Source organism: Pleurodeles waltl, chromosome 3_1 (assembly GCF_031143425.1).
Source record: "Pleurodeles waltl isolate 20211129_DDA chromosome 3_1, aPleWal1.hap1.20221129, whole genome shotgun sequence".
Lineage (NCBI taxonomy): Eukaryota > Metazoa > Chordata > Amphibia > Caudata > Salamandridae > Pleurodeles > Pleurodeles waltl.
The window spans coordinates 1,466,504,992-1,466,525,959 of NC_090440.1; the positions used below are offsets into that span (position 1 = coordinate 1,466,504,992).

General features: G+C 41.4%; 1 protein-coding gene across 2 annotated transcripts in view; it reads left to right on the forward strand.

Moving 5' to 3' along the window:
- The window catches only part of UBXN4 (UBX domain protein 4), a 252,926-nt gene that overhangs the window by 62,832 nt on the left and 169,126 nt on the right, over positions 1-20,968 (forward strand). Inside the window, exons 4-9 of one of the 2 annotated variants that reach the window (XM_069225071.1) lie at positions 5,660-5,778; positions 6,156-6,300; positions 15,322-15,427; positions 16,026-16,080; positions 16,203-16,238; positions 16,589-16,753. In XM_069225071.1, coding sequence (XP_069081172.1) covers positions 5,660-5,778; positions 6,156-6,300; positions 15,322-15,427; positions 16,026-16,080; positions 16,203-16,238; positions 16,589-16,753 — 626 coding nt within the window. The remainder of the gene's footprint in view (positions 1-5,659; positions 5,779-6,155; positions 6,301-15,321; positions 15,428-16,025; positions 16,081-16,202; positions 16,239-16,588; positions 16,754-20,968) is intronic. The other variant, XM_069225072.1, reaches the window with a different exon arrangement.

The window sequence follows — 20,968 nt, forward strand, 5'->3', positions numbered from 1 at the left end:
GGATACAGCTATAGAGAAGCTAAAGAAGGATACGGACACGGCCAAAGTCATGGGCGCGCTCTACTCCCCACAGAGCAGAGGCACCTTTAGGAAGCCACACTTTAGAGGGGGGGTTTCGAGCCCAAAGCACAGAACCCTCAACCTCACAGGCCAGACCCACATACCAGTGCCAGTATCAAAGAGGAGGCTTTCGGGGACAATATAGAGGTGGACAGTTCCCTAAAACCAGAGGGAAATTCCAAAACCCAAAGACCCCACAAACTAAACAGTGACTTCAATGTCACAAATCCCCAAAACATCACACCGGTGGGGGGAGACTCACAGATTATAAAAAAAAATGGGAAGAAATAACTACAGACTCGTGGGTCCTAGCCATTATCCAACATGGTTATTGCATAGAATTCCTACAATTACCACCAAAGGTGCCTCCAAGAACACACAACATGTCCAAACAGCACTTGGATCTATTTCAACTAGAAGTCCAAGCGTTGTTACAGAAAGAGGCAATAGAACTGGTACCCAACCATCAGAAAGGAACAGGTGTTTATTCCCTGTATTTTCTAATACCAAAAAAGGACAAAACTCTGAGACCCATCTTAGATCTCAGAACACTTAGGGGGTCATTACGACCCTGGCGGCCGGCGGTATGTTGGCGGTAACACCGCCAACAGGCTGGCGGTGTTCCGCCAGCTATTATGACCGTGGCGGAAAAGCCACGGCCATACCGCCGGCCCCTCCACTTTACCGCCAGGATTCCTCCTGGCGGTCATAATCCCCAGGGCAGCGGTGCAAGCACCGCTGCCCTGGGGATTAGGAGTCCCCGACCGCCGGCTTGTCCATGGCGGTACACACCGCCATGGAAAGGCCGGCGGTAAGGGGACTTGGGGTGCCCCTGGGGGCCTCTGCACTGCCCATGCACTTGGCATGGGCAGTGCAGTGGCCCCCAGGCATTTCGGGCAGTGAATTGCGTGACGGGTGCTACTGCACCCGCTGCACATCAGCATTGCCGCTGGCTCTATTACGAGCCGGGTGCAATGTTGATGTGATGTTTCCGCTGGGCCAGCGGACGGTAACACTGTTACTGTCCGCTGGCCCAGCGGAAATGTCATAATAGGGAGTCAGAAATACCGCCGGCAATGGCGGTATTCTGTGTCCCTCGGCGGTCTTTTGAAAAGACCGCCGAGGTCGTAATGACCCCCTAAATCTTTACATCAAATCAGATCACTTTCACATGATAACACTTCAAGACGTGATCCCCTTGCTCAAACAACAAGACTACATGTCAACATTAGATCTCAAGGATGCTTACTTCCATTTACCCATACATCCTTCACACAGGAAATACTTAAGGTTTGTAATCCAAGGAGTACATTACCAATTCAAAGTGTTACCATTCAGGATAACAACAGCACCAAGGGTATTTACAAAATGCCTTGCGGTAGCAGCCGCACATATCAGAAGACAGCACATACCCGTATTCCCATATCTAGACGATTTGTTAATAAAAACCAGCACTCAGAAACAGTGTCTTCAACACACAAAATACGTCATAAAAACCCTTCACAAACTAGGGTTCTCAATAAACTACCTAAAATCACACTTACAACCATGTCAAATACAACAATACTTAGGAGCAACAATCAACACAAAAAAAGGGATTGCCACTCCAAGTACACAAAGGGTACAAGCATTCCAAAACGTAATACAAAGCATGCACCCAAACCAACAATATCAAGTAAAATTAGTGATGAAACTTATAGGCATGATGTCTTCTTGCATAGCCATTGTCCCAAACGCAAGATTACACATGCAGCCCTTACAGCAGTGCCTAGCGACACAATGGACACAAGCACATGGTCAACTTCAAGATCTAGTGTTGATAGACCGCCAAACACACACCTCGCTTCAATGGTGGAATCCTATAAATTTAAATCAAGGGCGGCCTTTCCAAGACCCAGTGCCTCAATATGTGATCACAACAGATGCTTCCATGGTAGGGTGGGGAGCACACCTCAACCAACACAGCATCCAGGCACAATGGGACACTCAGCAAAAACAATTTCATATAAATCAACCAGAACAACTAGCAGTGTTTCTAGCATTGAAAGCATTTCAACCACTAATAGCCCACAAACACATTCTTGTCAAAACAGACAACATGACAACAATGTATTACCTAAAAAACAGGGAGGGACACACTCATCACAGCTGTGTCTCTTAGCACAAAAGATTTGGCATTGGGCAATTCACAATCACATTCGCCTAATATCGCAATACATCCCAGGAATTCAAAACCAGTTAGCCGACAGTCTCAGTCGAGATCACCAACAGATCCATGAATGGGAAATTCATCCCCAGATACTACAAACTTACTTCCAAAACTGGGGAACACCGCAAATAGACCTATTCGCAACAAAAGAAAATGCAAAATGCCAAAACTTCGCATCCAGGTACCCACACCCTCACTCCAAGGGCAATGCGTTATGGATGAGTTGGTCAGGGATATTTGCTTACGCTTTTCCCCCTCTCCCACTCCTTCCATATCTAGTAAACAAATTGAGTCAAAACAAACTCAAACTAATACTAGTAGCACCAACTTGGGCATGCCAACCATGGTACACAACACTACTAGACCTGTCAGTAGTGCCTCATATCAAGCTACCAAACAGACCAGATCTGTTAACTCAACACAAACAACAGATCAGGCACCTGAATCCAGCATCGCTCAATCTAGCAATCTGGCTCCTGAAGTCTTAGAATTTGGACATCTAGACCTTACACAAGAATGTATGGAGGTCATCAAACAGGCTAGGAAACCTACTACAAGACATTGCTATGCAAATAAATGGAAACGATTTGTTTATTACTGTCAAAATAATCAAATTCAACCATTACACACGTCCACGAAAAATATTGTAAGCTACTTACAAAAGTCTAAGTTAGCTTTTTCATCCATTAAAATACATCTCACAGCAATTTCTGCCTATCTGCAAATTACACATTCAACAACACTATTTAGAATCCCAGTCATAAAAGCATTTATGGAGGGTCTAAAAAGGATCATTCCCCCAAGAACACCACCAGTTCCTTTGTGGAACCTCAATATTGTATTAACACAACTCATGGATCCACCATTTGAACCCATGCACTCTTGTGAGATGCAATACTTAACATGGAAAGTAGCCTTCCTAATAGCTATCACATCTCTTAGAAGAGTAAGTGAAATACAAGCCTTTACCATACAGGAACCCTTTATACAAATACACAAACATAAAGTGGTTCTACGCACAAATCCCACATTTTTACCAAAAGTTATATCACCGTTCCACTTAAATCAAACAGTGGAACTCCCAGTATTTTTCCCAGAACCAGACTCTGTAGCTCAAAGAGCATTACATACATTAGACATAAAAAGAGCACTAATGTATTACATTGATAGAACCAAACAATTTCGCAAAACAAAACAATTGTTTGTAGCTTTTCAAAAACCTCATGCAGGAAATCCAATATCCAAACAAGGCATTGCCAGATGGATAGTTAAGTATATTCAAACCTGTTATGTTAAAGCAAAGAGAGAACTGCCTATTACACCAAAGCCACACTCCACTAGAAAGAAAGGCGCCACCATGGCCTTTCTAGGAAATATACCAATGACAGAAATCTGTAAGGCAGCCACATGGTCTACGCCTCATACATTCACTAAACATTACTGTGTGGATGTGTTAACAACACAACAAGCCACAGTAGGATAGGCAGTATTACAAACATTATTTCAAACAACTTCAACTCCTACAGGCTAGACCACCGCTTTTGGGGAGATAACTGCTTACTAGTCTATGCACAGCATGTGTATCTGCAGCTACACATGCCATCGAACGGAAAATGTCACTTACCCAGTGTACATCTGTTCGGGGCATGAGATGCTGCAGATTCACATGCGCCCTCCCACCTCCCCTGGAGCCTGTAGCCATTATAAGTTGATAAAAATAAACTTTGACATTTGTAAATATGTATATATCACTTTTAGACACATTATGTACATACATACTTACTCCATTGCATGGGCACTATTACTATATACACAACTCCTACCTCACCCTCAGCGGGGAAAACAATCTAACATGGAGTCGACGCCCATGTGCAATGGAGCCGAAAGGGGAGGAGTCCCTCGATCTCGTGACTCAAAGACTTCTTCGAAGAAAAACAACTTGTAACACTCCGAGTCCAACACTAAATGGCGGGATATGCACAGCATGTGAATCTGCAGCGTCTCATGCCACGAACAGATGTACACTGGGTAAGTGACATTTTCCATATATAATATAAACATTTTGCCACAGATTAATGGCTCCTCCTTGGATTTGCGGTAACATTTAAAAAAAAAAAAAAACTTTTTGGCCCCAGGCCTGTGGGGGTTGTACCCGGCCCCCTTTCTTGTGTTTTTTTGTTTTTTTTTCTTCTTTCATTTTTTCAGTATTTATTTTTTTGAGTAAGAGTCCCAAGATGGCTGTCACCACTTCCTGGTTGAACTGGTGGCAGGCAATCAGATCTCACTACGAGATCTGTTAGATTTGCGGATCCTTTTGTGTCCCTGGATATACAAAAAATCGTTTTTCTTTAATAACTCAAACTACTCAATGGATATACCCCAAATCACAAAAAAAGATCTTTGTGCACCAAGATCTAGCTTTCTGCCAAATTTGGTGTAATTCCATTCAACGGTTCGAGCTGTAGTTATGTCTGAAATTCCTATGGAAAGTTGCATGGGGAATAAGAGTTTTGGCACCGCCCCCACCTTCCTCCTCCCCAACCACCATTTTTCTTGTGCCGTGCTTGACAAATCACCTCAAAACTTTCAAAACAGCAGTTGAAGGGTGTGGCAAAATAGTTTTGAAAATTTCATGAAGATTCATCAAATGGCGCCAAAGTTATTTGCAAAATAAAAATAGCTTTTACTATAAAAATTAGGTCCTAACTAGAACTACCTACTGACGATATATATATATATATATATCAGATCTCAGAATTGTTCTGGGCTTACGAGTGAGGCAGAGTCTGTTTATGACAGACTGTTTATGACTACAACTACAACGAAGATTTCTACAATGCAGAAATAGGATTACGAGTAATTAGCTTGCGCTTATATACATCCATGTTTTTATATATTGTGATTCTATGACTGGTAACTGAGAGCTTAAGGGAGCCAACTTTTCTGTTGTTACATAAAGGTCTTTTGAACACCTTTTCAAGTTGCAGGATGTATGGCACCGCAGCCTGGTAAAATTAGTAATATTTGAGTACTAATTAAACTGAGGACCCTGGGCCATATCTAGTTTAAAACAACTTCCCTTATATGAATTGTTCTTTATTACAGAACTTTCGGTGTAGCCTATAGTTAGTGCAGACATGTCAAACCTTTAATCCATTACCATACTGTAACATACAGGAAATGCAAAGTAATCAAGGGATGTCTCTTTGTGCGCAGAGCTGAAGAAAACTGAATATTAATTTGGTGGAGCTGTTACTACAGTATTATAAAGTGGCTGTATGGTGGGAAGATGGACTCAGTGGTTTATGTTTCTATTATCCAATGTTACCCAAGTGTTAAAAATGTTGCCACAAAATTGGACTTTCTGTTCCTTAAGTAATACTTTTCTAGATCCTGTTGTATGCATACCTTCTAGTTTTTTCATAGGAGACAATGGAGTTCCTTTGGAAGTAATTGCTGGGAGTGTTTCCACAGAAGAGCTTGTGAACAGGATTAACAAAGTCAAACAGGTAAAAATACTTGGACCGAATCTCTCTAAGGATGGAACTTGAGCATAAATTCCTTTTTTGTGTCTTGTGCAGTAGCTCTGTGAGACAGATGTTTGCTGCTAACACCAGTTGAAAGTTGAAGGTCACAAATTGATATCCTAGCAGGACCAACTAGTCTTTTATCCTAATGAGATCAATAAGTTGAGTACTGTGTACAATGCTTAAATGGGGGAAAAAGGCAAGGTATAATTTGGTAATCACTATTTTATGTCCCTACATTATGCTACCTTCCAATAATTGTATAGAATTAAAATGTGCTAAACCAATATTTTTTTTTAGTAAAGCAGTGACCTGTGATTGCGGATAATAATACGATATTTTGGCTCCTTACTCCTTAGATGCACACGGTAAAAAATGATGTGACACCTGGCTGTGAGAGCCATTCTGCATGTTCAGCTGCACTGAGGAGCCCTTCTGAAGTTACCAACCAGGCAGAGAGCTGTGATCCTGCCCCTCCAGAGATGAATAACATCTCTTCCAAAGGTGTGAAGTGACAAGTGCACATGCATGAGTAACCACAGCCACTTTATTATTTATTTCATGTGGACTGTTTTAGTTCTCTGGTGTTTTTAAAGTATAGCACTGTGATTGGATGTATGTAAATACCAAGACTATTAGGGCAGGTTCAAGTCAAAAGATTTGGAGCGGTCATTGACAACAAGGTACAAAGAGTGGAATATTTTTCACTCACCAGAAGTAGAGCATGACTCTGTGAGCCTTATATTCTTAAATGGTAAATTTACAACTCCCACAAACATTTATTTTAATGTGCCTAAAAACCAACTAAAATTGTAGATTTCTTTGTATATACCTGGGGATTTTCTGACAATTGTAGGATGAAGGTGAAATGCAAAAACCAAAATATGTGGTTTTGTGCTAATTAGTTGTCTTGTGCTCCCACTGAGTTTATTGTTCAGGTGATAGTAGAGTACTAAAACAAAGGATATACGTAAACAAAATTGGTTACACATACCAGAAAATACAGATATGTATACAGGTTTCATTTGATTTTGCTGTTAACCTGTGTAATCTGAAGTGTATCAATTAAAAGTGGAATGCCAGCAAATGGTGCATTTTAAATTATGTTGATAGTATTTTGCAAAACATTTCGGAACAAACATCACATTTAATTGGAGAATATAATAGAATTGTTAAATTTAGGCTAGACAGCCAGCTTCTTTTGAACACATCATTCAATCTTGCTAGTTATTTGAATTTTTAAGAATCTTTAGGGTTAGATTATGTCTGTTGAAAAGTCTTTAATTCAAGATAGCACAATATATAATGTGGAGACTGAGGAAATAATTGTGTTTTTTTCCAAAGAGTTTTCTACGTATGGGGCTTATCAGTAATGATTACTTATAAATGAGTAAATACAGACTGATGAAGCATTTTTACTACTTCCTTGTGATAGATCCCATAATCAGAATCAGGACTTCAGATTTATTTTGCAGGAGTGCATGAATGATGGCAAATTCTGAAGAAATTATTCACAGATGCATTTTGGGTAAACAGAAAAAAAAATCAAACTGCAAACCGTATCTAAAAGTTATCTTGAGGCAGTTCTGTGAGAACAGAGTTTTATTTGTTTTAATCAAGATTAGTTTTATTCCTTACTTCTGTAATTGAAGGTGTCTGCAGTAGTGTTACTGTATGTCCATGTGGATCTTTATATTTACTAATGATTATTTGGTTACAGTAAGGAAAATGTTCTTGTTTGCCATTTTTAAGAAATTTGCAACCTCTGTGAGAAGACTTTCAGATGTTTTGCCTAAGTACACATTGTACATGTGTAAGATTAATGAAATTGTATCTACTTAACTGACTTGTGAAATTATGTGCAACACTGTATTCTTGTTCTGCTTTACTGCAGACCAAGAGGGAGTGAAAGGAAAGCAAGGAATGCAGCACCTTTAGTCTTAGTGATTAATTTATTAAGGCACTTCCCATGTTACACAAAGATAATAACGTGAGCAACACACGTGCAACTCTTAAAATAATCACAGCAGTGGAATTATAATAATCATATGTTCGATGGCATCTGTCGCTGTAGATACGCATGTTTTGCAATAGCTCGCCATCTGGTGTTGGGCCGGAGTGTTACAAGTTGTTTTTCTTCGAAGAAGTCTTTCGAGTCACGGGACCGAGTGACTCCTCCTTTTGTCTCCATTGCGCATGGGCGTCGACTCCATCTTCGATTGTTTTTTTTCCGCCATCGGGTTCGGACGTGTTCCTGTCGCTCCGAGATTCGGAACGGAAAAATAGCTAATTACAGAAGATTTTCGTCGCTATTGTTGCGTTCGGGGTCGGCGTAGTTAGATTCAACACCGCGTCTAAGATCGAAGAGCTCCGGTGCCCTTCGGGGTAATTTTTTTGATCCCCCGTCGGGGCCTGGTCGGCCCGACCGCGTGCAGAAGAACGCCGATGGAACGGACCCCGTTCCGTTTCTGTCCCAAATGCCACAATAAATACCCCTATACAGACCAACACTTGGTCTGCAACCTGTGCCTGTCACCTGAGCACAGCGAAGACACCTGCGAGGCCTGTCGTGCGTTCCGGTCCCGAAAAACTCTCCGAGACCGTCGAGCTAGAAGACTTCAGATGGCGTCCGCGCTGACAGCCCACTGGGAGTTCGAGGAACAAGAAGAGGAGGGATCCTTTTCGATCCAAGAATCGGACTCCGAAGGATTCGACGATACACAAACCGTGAGTAGGACGTCGAAAACCACTCAAAAGAAGATTTACAAGGCCCAGGGGACGCCACTGCCATCAGGCCATGGCTCGACCCATAAATTCGGTGACCGACCGTTGGCACCGAAAAAGGCCCAAACAGTGCCGAGATCGTCCGACTCCGGTCGAGACACCGGCACGCAGCCTTCTCGGGTCCGAGAAAGTGCTGGAGACAAGCATCGACACCGAGATACCGGTGTAGACACGGCTCGATGCCGAGACAGCGGCACCGAAGAAGATCGACGCCGAGAGGTTTTGGCCCCGAAAAAGAAAAAAGTCACCTCGGAGCCGAAAAAAGATGCAGACAGGGTTTCGGTGCCGAAACAAACTGCAACCGACCCAGTTTCAGGCTCTTATACAGAAGAGCACTCGCTAACCTCCCAAATGCAAAAGCATAGGTTTGAGGAAGAACTACACTCAACGGATGTAGACCATACGCAAAAGCGTATTTTCATACAGCAGGGGACAGGAAAAATAAGCACCCTTCCCCCTATTAGAAGAAAGAGAAGATTGGAGTTCCAAACTGAACAAACACCACAAACAAAAGTGGTGAAAAAAGTTACCCCACCACCCTCTCCTCCACCTGTGATTAACGTCTCACCAGCACAAACTCCATCACATTCCCCAGCTCACACCACCATGAGCCAGGGTGACCAAGATCAAGACGCATGGGACTTATACGACGCCCCAGTGTCAGATAACAGTCCGGAGGCATACCCTACGAAGCCATCTCCACCAGAGGACAGCACTGCGTATTCTCAAGTGGTGGCTAGAGCAGCACAATTTCACAATGTAAGCCTCCACTCAGAACAGGTCGAGGATGACTTTTTATTCAACACACTCTCCTCTACCCACAGCTCCTACCAAAGCCTGCCTATGCTCCCTGGTATGCTCCGGCACGCAAAAGAAATCTTTAAGGAGCCGGTCAAAAGTAGGGCAATCACACCAAGAGTGGAAAAAAAGTATAAGGCGCCTCCTACAGACCCGGCTTTCATCACTACACAGCTGCCACCAGACTCTGTCGTTGTAGGAGCAGCTAGGAAAAGGGCCAACTCCCACACATCTGGAGATGCACCACCCCCAGATAAAGAAAGCCGCAAGTTCGATGCAGCTGGTAAAAGAGTCGCAGCACAAGCTGCAAACCAGCGGCGCATCGCTAACTCCCAGGCACTACTTGCGCGCTATGACAGAGCCCATTGGGATGAGATGCAACATCTCATTGACCATCTGCCCAAGGACCTACAAAATAGGGCAAAACAAGTGGTTGAGGAGGGACAGACCATTTCCAACAACCAAATCCGCTCCTCCATGGACGCTGCAGATACAGCTGCACGGACAATTAATACATCTGTAACTATCAGAAGGCATGCATGGCTCCGAACGTCTGGATTTAAACCAGAGATTCAGAAAGCAGTTCTCAATATGCCTTTTAACGAAAAAGAACTGTTCGGTCCAGAAGTGGACACAGCGATTGAGAAACTCAAAAAAGACACGGACACTGCTAAAGCCATGGGCGCACTCTACTCCCCGCAGAGCAGAGGGAATTACAGCACATTCCGTAAAACACCCTTTAGAGGGGGGTTTCGGGGTCAAAGCACACAAGCCAGCACCTCACAGGCAACACCGTCCAGTTACCAGGGACAGTACAGAGGAGGTTTTCGGGGACAATATAGAGGAGGGCAATTCCCTAGGAATAGAGGAAAATTTCAAAGCCCCAAAACCCCTACTACTAAGCAGTGACTCACATGTCACTCGCCCCCTCCACACAACACCAGTGGGGGGAAGAATAAGTCATTATTACAAAGCATGGGAGGAAATCACTACAGACACTTGGGTTCTAGCAATTATCCAACATGGTTATTGCATAGAATTTCTACAATTCCCTCCAAACATACCACCAAAAGCACAAAATTTGACAAAACATCATTCCAATCTCCTGGAGATAGAAGTGCAGGCACTATTGCAAAAGAATGCAATCGAATTAGTGCCAAACACACAAATAAACACAGGAGTTTACTCACTGTACTTTCTGATACCAAAGAAGGACAAAACGCTGAGACCAATCCTAGACCTCAGAATAGTGAACACATTCATCAAATCAGACCACTTTCACATGGTCACACTACAAGAAGTATTACCATTGCTAAAACTACACGACTACATGTCAACTTCAGAATTTCCATATACCAATACACCCATCGCACAGGAAATACCTAAGGTTTGTATTCAAAGGAATACATTACCAATTCAAGGTACTGCCTTTCGGATTAACAACCGCACCAAGAGTCTTTACCAAATGTCTAGCGGTAGTCGCTGCACACATCAGAAGGCAGCAAATACATGTGTTCCATATCTAGACGACTGGCTAATCAAGGCCCATTCGTTAATAGAGTGCTCAAATCACACAAATCAGATCATACAAACCCTCTTCAAACTAGGGTTCACCGTCAACTTCACGAAATCCAACATTCTGCCGTGCAAGGTACAACAATACCTAGGAGCCATAATAGACACAACAAAAGGAGTAGCCACTCCAAGTCCCCAAAGAATTCAAAATCTCAACACCATCATACAACGCATGTATCCAACACAAAAGATACAAGCAAAGATGATATTACAACTCCTAGGCATGATGTCTTCATGCATAGCCATTGTCCCAAACGCAAGACTGCACATGAGGCCCTTACAACAGTGCCTAGCATCACAGTGGTCTCAAGCACAGGGTCATCTTCTAGATCTGGTGTTAATAGACCGCCAAACTTACCTCTCGCTTCTGTGGTGGAACAACATAAATTTAAACAAGGGGCGGCCTTTCCAAGACCCAGTGCCACAATACGTAATAACAACAGATGCTTCCATGACAGGGTGGGGAGCACACCTCGATCAACACAGCATACAAGGACAATGGAACGTACATCAAACAAAACTGCATATAAATCACCTAGAACTACTAGCAGTTTTTCAAGCACTAAAAGCTTTCCAACCAATAATAGTTCACAAATACATTCTCGTCAAGACAGACAACATGACAACAATGTATTATCTAAACAAGCAAGGGGGGACACACTCCACGCAGTTAAGCCTGCTAGCACAAAAAATTTGGCGTTGGGCAATTCACAACCAAATTCGCCTAATAGCACAATTTATACCAGGGATCCAAAATCAACTCGCAGACAACCTCTCTCGAGATCACCAACAGGTCCACGAATGGGAAATTCACCCCCAAATTCTGAACACCTATTTCAAACTCTGGGGAACACCTCACATAGACTTGTTTGCGACGAAGGAGAACGCAAAATGCCAAAACTTCGCATCCAGATACCCACACAAACAGTCCCTAGGCAATGCCCTATGGATGAACTGGTCAGGGATATTTGCTTACGCTTTTCCTCCTCTCCCTCTCCTTCCTTACCTGGTAAACAAACTCAGTCAAAACAAACTCAAACTCATATTGATAGCACCAACTTGGGCAAGGCAACCCTGGTACACAACGCTGCTAGACCTATCAGTAGTACCCTACATCAAATTGCCCAACAGGCCAGATCTGTTGACACAACACAACCAAAAGATCAGACACCCAGATCCAGCATCGCTGAATCTAGCAATCTGGCTCCTGAGATCCTAGAATTCGGGCACTTACAACTTACCCAAGAATGTATGGAAGTCATAAAGCAAGCCAGAAGGCCATCCACCAGGCACTGCTATGCAAGTAAATGGAAGAGGTTTGTTTGCTACTGCCATATTAATCAAATACAACCTTTACACACAACTCCAGAACATGTAGTGGGCTACTTGCTTCACTTACAAAAATCTAACCTGGCTTTCTCTTCCATTAAAATACACCTTGCAGCAATATCTGCATACCTGCAGACTACCTATTCAACTTCCCTATATAAGATACCAGTCATTAAAGCATTCATGGAGGGCCTTAGGAGAATTATACCACCAAGAACACCACCTGTTCCTTCATGGAACCTAAATGTTGTCCTAACTAGACTTATGGGTCCACCTTTTGAACCCATGCACTCCTGCGAAATACAGTTCCTAACCTGGAAGGTTGCATTTCTCATCGCCATTACTTCCCTAAGAAGAGTAAGCGAGATTCAGGCGTTTACAATACAAGAACCTTTTATACAACTACACAAGAATAAGGTCGTCCTAAGGACTAATCCTAAATTTTTGCCAAAGGTTATTTCACCGTTCCATCTAAATCAAACAGTGGAACTTCCAGTGTTCTTTCCACAGCCAGATACCGTAGCTGAAAGGGCACTAAATACATTAGATGTCAAAAGAGCATTAATGTATTACATTGACAGAACAAAGAACATCAGAAAGACTAAACAACTATTTATTGCATTTCAAAAACCTCATGCAGGAAACCCAATATCAAAACAAGGTATAGCCAGATGGATAGTTAAATGCATCCAAATCTGCTACCTTAAAGCTAAACGACAGCTGCCCATTACACCAAGGGCACACTCAACCAGAAAGAAGGGTGCTACCATGGCCTTTCTAGGAAACATCCCAATGCAAGAAATATGTAAGGCAGCCACATGGTCTACGCCTCACACATTCACCAAGCACTACTGTGTAGATGTGTTATCCGCACAACAAGCCACAGTAGGTCAAGCTGTATTAAGAACATTATTTCAAACTACTTCCACTCCTACAGGCTGAGCCACCGCTTTTGGGGAGATAACTGCTTACTAGTCTATGCAAAACACGCGTATCTACAGCGACAGATGCCATCGAACTGAAAATGTCACTTACCCAGTGTACATCTGTTCGTGGCATCAGTCGCTGTAGATTCGCATGTGCCCACCCGCCTCCCCGGGAGCCTGTAGCAGTTTGGAAGTTACCTTCAACTATTTGTATATGTATCATCTCAACCTTAAATAGGTACATACTTAGTCACTCCATTGCATGGGCACTATTACTACAATTCAACTCCTACCTCACCCTCTGCGGGGAAAAACAATCGAAGATGGAGTCGACGCCCATGCGCAATGGAGACAAAAGGAGGAGTCACTCGGTCCCGTGACTCGAAAGACTTCTTCGAAGAAAAACAACTTGTAACACTCCGGCCCAACACCAGATGGCGAGCTATTGCAAAACATGCGAATCTACAGCGACTGATGCCACGGACAGATGTACACTGGGTAAGTGACATTTTCAATACATATATATAGTGATTACATATTTATGTATGTGGACAGCAAAGCTAGATATAAGAATTAAAAATGCATCACCATGGGGCTTAAATCCAACATCATCTTTTGTCTGCCAACTTCAAGTTGTGGAACACTTGACAACAGAGACAAGAGAACAACCCGCTTGGATTACTCTCTGGGCAATGTATCCATCCACAGAGATGAGTTCCTTCTCTCCCAGTTCCCCACCTTATAAACTTTTAACAAACTTAAGAGGAAGGTTCTAGAAACCCTCAACCCTTTGAGTAAGTTGTGAAATTCAAGTGCTGTCAGTATTAAAAAAAAAAAACACGATAGAGACTGGCCAGATCTCATGGTGTATTTCCAAGACCGAGATGTACCCTGCTCTACCATAAACATTCCAGCATGGTTGATCCTTATCTGTATTCCTCCCCCATGTTATGTTCCCTTCCCTAGTGAGAAAAAGCGAAAACACATTAACAGGCTACGCGCGGAAAATACCTGCGCCACCAATGTGATGGCGTTTGAAGCTAAGCACAAAATGGAGTCAGTGGTTAAGATTAAGCCAGTGGTTAAATGCAGAGAGCGTTACAATTCTCAAGTCCATGTCCAACCTAATGTGTTAACATGAATGAGTATCTGTTTCTTAATTCTTATCGTATGCACTTTTCATATTTCTGTCTTTTAGTTTCATGTGCAAATACGCCTTGTTATAACAGTGATCCTTGTAATGATTGAGGGTTTTAAGTTTGACCAGTATAACAAGCTTTTCATACTGATTAAGGAAACAAATACCATCTACTACAGTAGATATTGATTTAAATAAAACTCTTGTACTCGAGGCTTGTGAAATTAATTGATGTAATTTTCAGCTCTAAGAATAGTCACTTCATGTTAGGATGACTTGGGTTTATTTATTGACCTGAATGTGGTATGGGAACTAGACCAGGTGGATCGCATGTTTCAAATGAAGGATATGGGTAACAAGTATGATAGTAGTCTATCAATGATGTCAATTAGGTGCCAGTGCTAGACCCAGCATTTTTGGAAATGGGAAGCATTTTCCTGTCATGGATCAGATTTAGGTGATAATTGTCATGAAGTACTTAGTTAAACGTCTTATGAGCTACGTAAAACACAGTGGTGTGAAATGTACAGAATATCCACTGACAATGCTTGTAATAGAGGTAACACATAAAATGCTAATAGAATTCAAACCCAAATGAGACGGACGCAGCCCTAAAGCAGTTGGCCTCAGTAAAAGAAACAGCATACGTATGGGGTCCAGATGTCCCCAGATAACAGTAAATGGCTTTACATTTTGGTGCCCTTATAGATGTACACTATGAAATACATGTAATGGGTTTTAATTCCAGGAATGTCTTTTTATTTTGAACTCTTTTTGTTTGTTTCCATTTTTTCACTTACAGTGTTTTGTATACTTCTGTACAGGAGTAACATATTATCAATTCTCACCTTACCATTTTATATTTATACTGCTGTAGAATAGTAACATATTAACTATTCTCCTGTTGCCATTTGTTAATCGGATGTAGTTCCTGGGTGGTTTATATTTTTTTATAACTGAATATTTTTAAACCAGTACAAGATCCCGTACAAGTTAATCCTCCTCAGGAAGCTACTTCTAGTTCTACAGAGGCTTCAACGGATCAGAGGTCTGCAGAAGAGATTTCAGAAAAAATTGAAAGGTATGTTGGTATATGTTCACTGCTTTTGTATGTAGCATTCACAATGAGTTGTGTGAAAGGGATATTTATTATTAACTTTTCTTTTGTATTTGAAATTGGAGATTGCACAAATAGTGGTCTTTTGCTTAAATCACAGTTATTTGATCTGTGACCAGTAATGGTGGCTAGAGAGCCAAAGTGTGAGAATAAGTTCAAGTTCTCTAATGGTTGGGTGGTGTCATGCCATGCGTTTGCCTCATTTCAGAACCATAAAGTCTCTCAGCATCTCTTGCACTTTTGAACACTAATTCAGCTGTGTTTCGTTTCTTGGCCGCAAAAGCTCTTTCTATTTCTAAAGGGTTTGGCCAATGAAAATTATTGAAAAGTAAAAAAAATACCATGATGTCTTTTGTTTGGGAATGCAAAAGAACACAAAATTCTATTTTGGCATTTTAGCATTTGTTTGTGAAAGACATTTATTTTCTTGATTTCAATGTAGATTTACTTAAGTTTTCGATTTGTGGCTTTTATATTAGATGCAACATTGTGTTAAAGGTTTACATGTAAGTTAGGATTTTTTAAATGAATCATCTTCTAAAGTTTATTGTGTTCTATTTAGAATAACCAAAAAACTGGAAGAAAGACCAGAACAAAAACAGAAAGCAGAGGAGCAGGTATGTTGAAAACAAAACCTGTCACTTGTATTTGCCTGCTCCTTTTGCTCCTGCTCCTCACAAGAGTCTCTACTTTATCCATATTTTTGTTTCCTTTCTTCTCCTCTTTCCAATTGCACCAGGTCCTCAACTGCAGAGGGCTGAATGAGAATGCCCCTGTGAGTATCACTCAAAGGCTAGCTTGGTTCCTTTACAGTGGTAGGAGATGCAGTTTTCACCACTTACCCCTTCCTCTTCACATATAATGCACGACCAGAATATTTATTACATGGGCCATAATTATCCTGTTACAATCATAAGAGTGCCTTGTGTGTCTGGCTGAAGTTTGTAGTTTTTTAGTACCATTGTCAAAAATGCTTTCATGATTATTAAAGCCAGCATCCTATTGACAGTTGTCAAGTTCCGGATAAACATGGAGTTCTGTGGTTGAATGAAGGAATATGCATTTGCTTCGATATAATTGGATTTCTCTGTAATTTCAGTCCAGTTATGATTTCTTTCTACCTAGAGTGAAATTAAAAAGGAAATAGAAAGAAGAAAAACTGGGAAAGAGGTCTCGGAGTTTAAAAGAAGACATGAAGAAGACTTGGCTAAAAGATTATTGGAGGAGCGTACAAAAGAGAAGGCTGAAGAAAAAGCTGCCAGGGAACGTATCAGACAGCAGATTGCATTGGTATGGATTGCTTTGACTACTAAAAAGAGTTTAGGGTAAACGCTTATCTGTCTCAAATCGGAAAATTGTTTGTTATAAATGTAAATCAGATGTTTGAGTCCAGTGCTGCATGTACTCGGCATTGCTATTGTAGTCTAGAAAAAGTGTTGTCCTGGTTAAAGGGCATGTTTACTATTACGCTCCTTGGGTCAGAACTAACCCAAGTTGAGTAACAGAAGACATTTTCATTTTATATTCTGCCCTGTTTTTACCCCATTCCCTATTTAATAATTTTTTTAAAAAAAGACACCAAAAGTCCTCTAGCCTAAAAAACGGCCTATCTCTTTAAATTGTTAGCATTGCTGGGGAAGAGAGCTTTCAGAAAGTTTGACTAACTGGAAGTAATTTTATTTTTTATGTTACATGCGTAGTAATGATCCCTCATATTTGCATTTCCAAGAAGCACTCTCCGATATGGACAGCATTTTCTTCTACCAATTAACCAAAAAAACCTTCTCCTAAAGCAAATCACGCTCATCCTCTGTTGACATTGATTCATCTAAATAGTGGGAGTGCAGGAGTGTGATCTAATCCCTTTGTCCTAAAGTAACATTACACAGTTGTTTGTCTCAGTGCTAGCCCCCCATGCACTCTTTCTTTGAAGTTGAGTGGATCGGGGAATGGCAAGGAGTGAGAAATGTAAAACATAAGCATGTTTCTTATGTCCTTGTCTGTTTTTCTTCCTGCTGCTCCCTTCATGATCCCTGAGGCTTGCCAGTGGTACCAAATTCTAACTAATGGTAACATCTGCTACACCTTCTTGATGACCCTGTCAGCATTCATGTCTCCCAAAATACTAACTTCATGATTAGAGACCAGCAGCCTAGTTGGACTGTTTTCATATAAACACCAACATAGAAGGCTGTTTATGCACCATAGTCCTACCAATGTAGTCCCTAGCAGAAGTCTTCACTATTCCTCAATCCTATCCAATCCAAGGCAATTTCTTTATTCACACATTTCCCGGTTGTTGCTTCATTATCCACCTGCCCCAGAGCTGGCATTCAGAGGAGATTTAGGAAGGCACCACACTGGCCCACAAGAGTGTGGCACCAAATAAATGATAGAAAAACTACATCTCCAAAAACACCTGCTAACAGATATTTCTCTACAGCCCCAGTAACAGGAATGCTAAACTTCAGAGATGGGCTATAGAAAAACAAACTCATCTTTGGAATAAAAGTATAAAGGGGACACCAGATATGCTATTATCCGCTTCTGGTTTGTAATTGCAATTCCTGATACTCCAATGAGTTTTTATTTGTCTTCTGCAAACAAGCAACCTGTCCGCTTAAACATATGGTCTGATCCTAGTTTTTATACTCTGACTAACATTCCTCTCCAATCTACAGTGTTGCAAACTGGATCCCTTTCTCAATGCATATCTAGTTGTTCATGGTTTTCTATAGTACATACTTTGGTGTTGCTGATGTCGGAATGCTTTCAAAAATGAAAATATTTGGGCAAAGTTTTTTTAACTAGGAGGTGTTATTTAGGCATCCAACATTTACAGATGTAAATGGGATAAGTTGACTTGTCACTTAAAAGTTACAAAAGTAACAATAATAATTGCAGTTTCCAGACATGTGTGGGAAAACATTCATGAGTTTTAAAATTTACAATGTATATATTGATTAACAGCATAAACAATTTGTTGATGAATTTTTTTGTGAAGTTTGTATGAAGTACAGTCCGAAACATCTGCAGGGATCAAATAAGTCTCAACACACCGTCATCATTTTTACCATGAGAAGAGATTAGATATCCAAGTATTCCTTCAGTAAATGTCCCATCGGAAGGGAGTTAATGTGTTTCGAGATTTTGTTCCCTAGTGTTTTTAAGTAAGATTTGTTCTGATGGCTACTCAGTGCGGCAGGTTCCTTAGTTGAACCCTTCCGAAATGTCATAAAATCTTTCATAGTAATGTTCCCTTACTATTACCAAGTGGCACCTTACAACTTTATGATCAATGTCTCACAACTGAAAGCAAAGTTGACATATCAAAGATATTCGTCACTCGAGTTTTGATGACAACAGATCCTCTGTAGATTTAGGGTACAGAGCCGCCAAGGGTTGGTAGACAATTATTTTATTTTTTTCATTTGTTTAATTTTTCAGGGCATTCCCTCTCTTAAGTTATTGAGCTCTAGGTTCTGTGCCGATTACTGCCAACCAGCCTTGGTAATGGTTTCAAACTCTGTCTTTTGTCCCGGGGGCTTTGATGCCCCTTCTTGCTCGCTTTCTGCTCAGATGCATCATAATGCCATGTGTTATGGAGGGGCCAAATTGATACACAAGTTGGGTCAATTGTATTGTTTTTCACCAGTGGTAGAGGATTGTGTCAGATCAGTGGTTCCTCCTTAATCTCTTTTCAGGTTATTATTTGCCATTCTTGAGAGAATAACTTCAGTCCCTCTGTCTTTGCCCCCTCACCTCATACTAACATCTAACTGAGTGATACAAATCCCTTCTGGCCAAGGGTACCAAAGAGCTAGCTCCCCTCCTCTCAAAAGTGGCAGTTATTCTCTTTACTGTTAGCACCAAGGACGAAAGGTAGATTGTGCCCCGTACTGGATTTCAGGTTTGTGAACACCTTTTGGAAAAGTTAAACGTGTTGATTCATTCACCAGCATTGGATCTTTTAAAGGATTCCCTTGTTTGAATTATTCCCCGCTGTTGGGGATGGAATTCCCAGGTTAACTTTACATTGGAAGTACAAAGCACAGCTTGCCTGAAAGACCTCAGTGGCACTTTAGTAGGACATTCCGCTCATTGGACAAAACCCAACCTTCAACTAGTGAGGTGAGAGTGCTTCTCACGTCACCCTTCTCAGAAGCCATCTCACCTCATGTCACTTCATTTCACGTATGCTTGATCATGACTCGTCCCCTTAGGAGGGGATTTCACCAGCCTTATTTTTTTAGCCACATCAGGTGTTTTCACTCACAGTGGTTGAGGCTTTTAGCTGAACATGTACTGCATATTTTGCATGTAAACATAACACAAGCTGCCCATTAAACAATATATGACCTTGGAAATACATAGACACCAGAAATGACAGTAAGGCTTAAAATTCTACAATAAGAGGAAAAAGTCACAAATCTTGTGAAATCAAAACGAACTAACATTACAAAAAAAAAAAAAAAAAAAAAAACAAACACAAAAAAGTGCTAACAAGACCAGGCTGACTATGGGTGATCTCTTTGAAACCATAGGTACAGAATAGAATTTTTGAAATGTCCTTCATTATTTTTCTACAAAAATAAAAGCCAGCACAGATAAAGTTCTGGCCCTTTGAGCCTTTTAGTAGTGGTGATGTTAGTGCTTTTGGGGAGCTACAGGCAGAGACCAATCATGCTTGGGTGTCTGTCAGAGCTACAGATATTCCACCTGCCAACCACAGTCACAAAACCACCAGAACAGCAATCCAATTGAGTAGCATCTACACACAGGCGTTGCACAAGCAGAGTCTCAAGAAAGGATAAACTGCTACTGACTGACCGTGCCCCCCACCCCCTGCTTCCTAGGCACCAGCTACACTTCCTTCCATTTTTTTTGGAGTGGTGGCTTATTAGGTGGCAGGATATCTGTTTTTTGGCAAAGGTGAGTTCAGGTCACATTGGAGAAATGGGTGTTGGAGCTCATTCAGTTTGGGTATACCCTAGAGTTCCTCTCCAACTTCCTCAGACATTTCCGGCAAAACACAAACATCTACTCTGAAATCCTGATCATGCTATGGAAGGGAGCTATTGAATCAGTCCTGAAAAAAAATCACACTATAGATGTGTAGCCCAGATTTTTACTCTTTACAAAAATAAAATCAGCTGTCAGGACATGGGATACCCACCAACACCAGCACAACGCTTCCTTAAGAAAACATTAATTCTGCATGGTTACCAGGCAGAAAAGTATGCAGTTGCTAATGAAGGAGGAGTTTAGACCTCAAAGACACCAACTTCTGTATCCTCATACACTAAAGCATTAATAGCCCATCAGGTTCAAAGTGGCCATTTGCCTTTATCAGTTTAAAGTACTTCCTTTAGGACTCTGATCAGCTCCCAGGATATTAACAAAATGTAGGATGTCTATAGCTGCTAATCTTTAACGATTGGGTTGTCCGGTATACCTATACCTTGACATACTTCCTTGAGGACTGTATGGGAAAAATGTTAACTG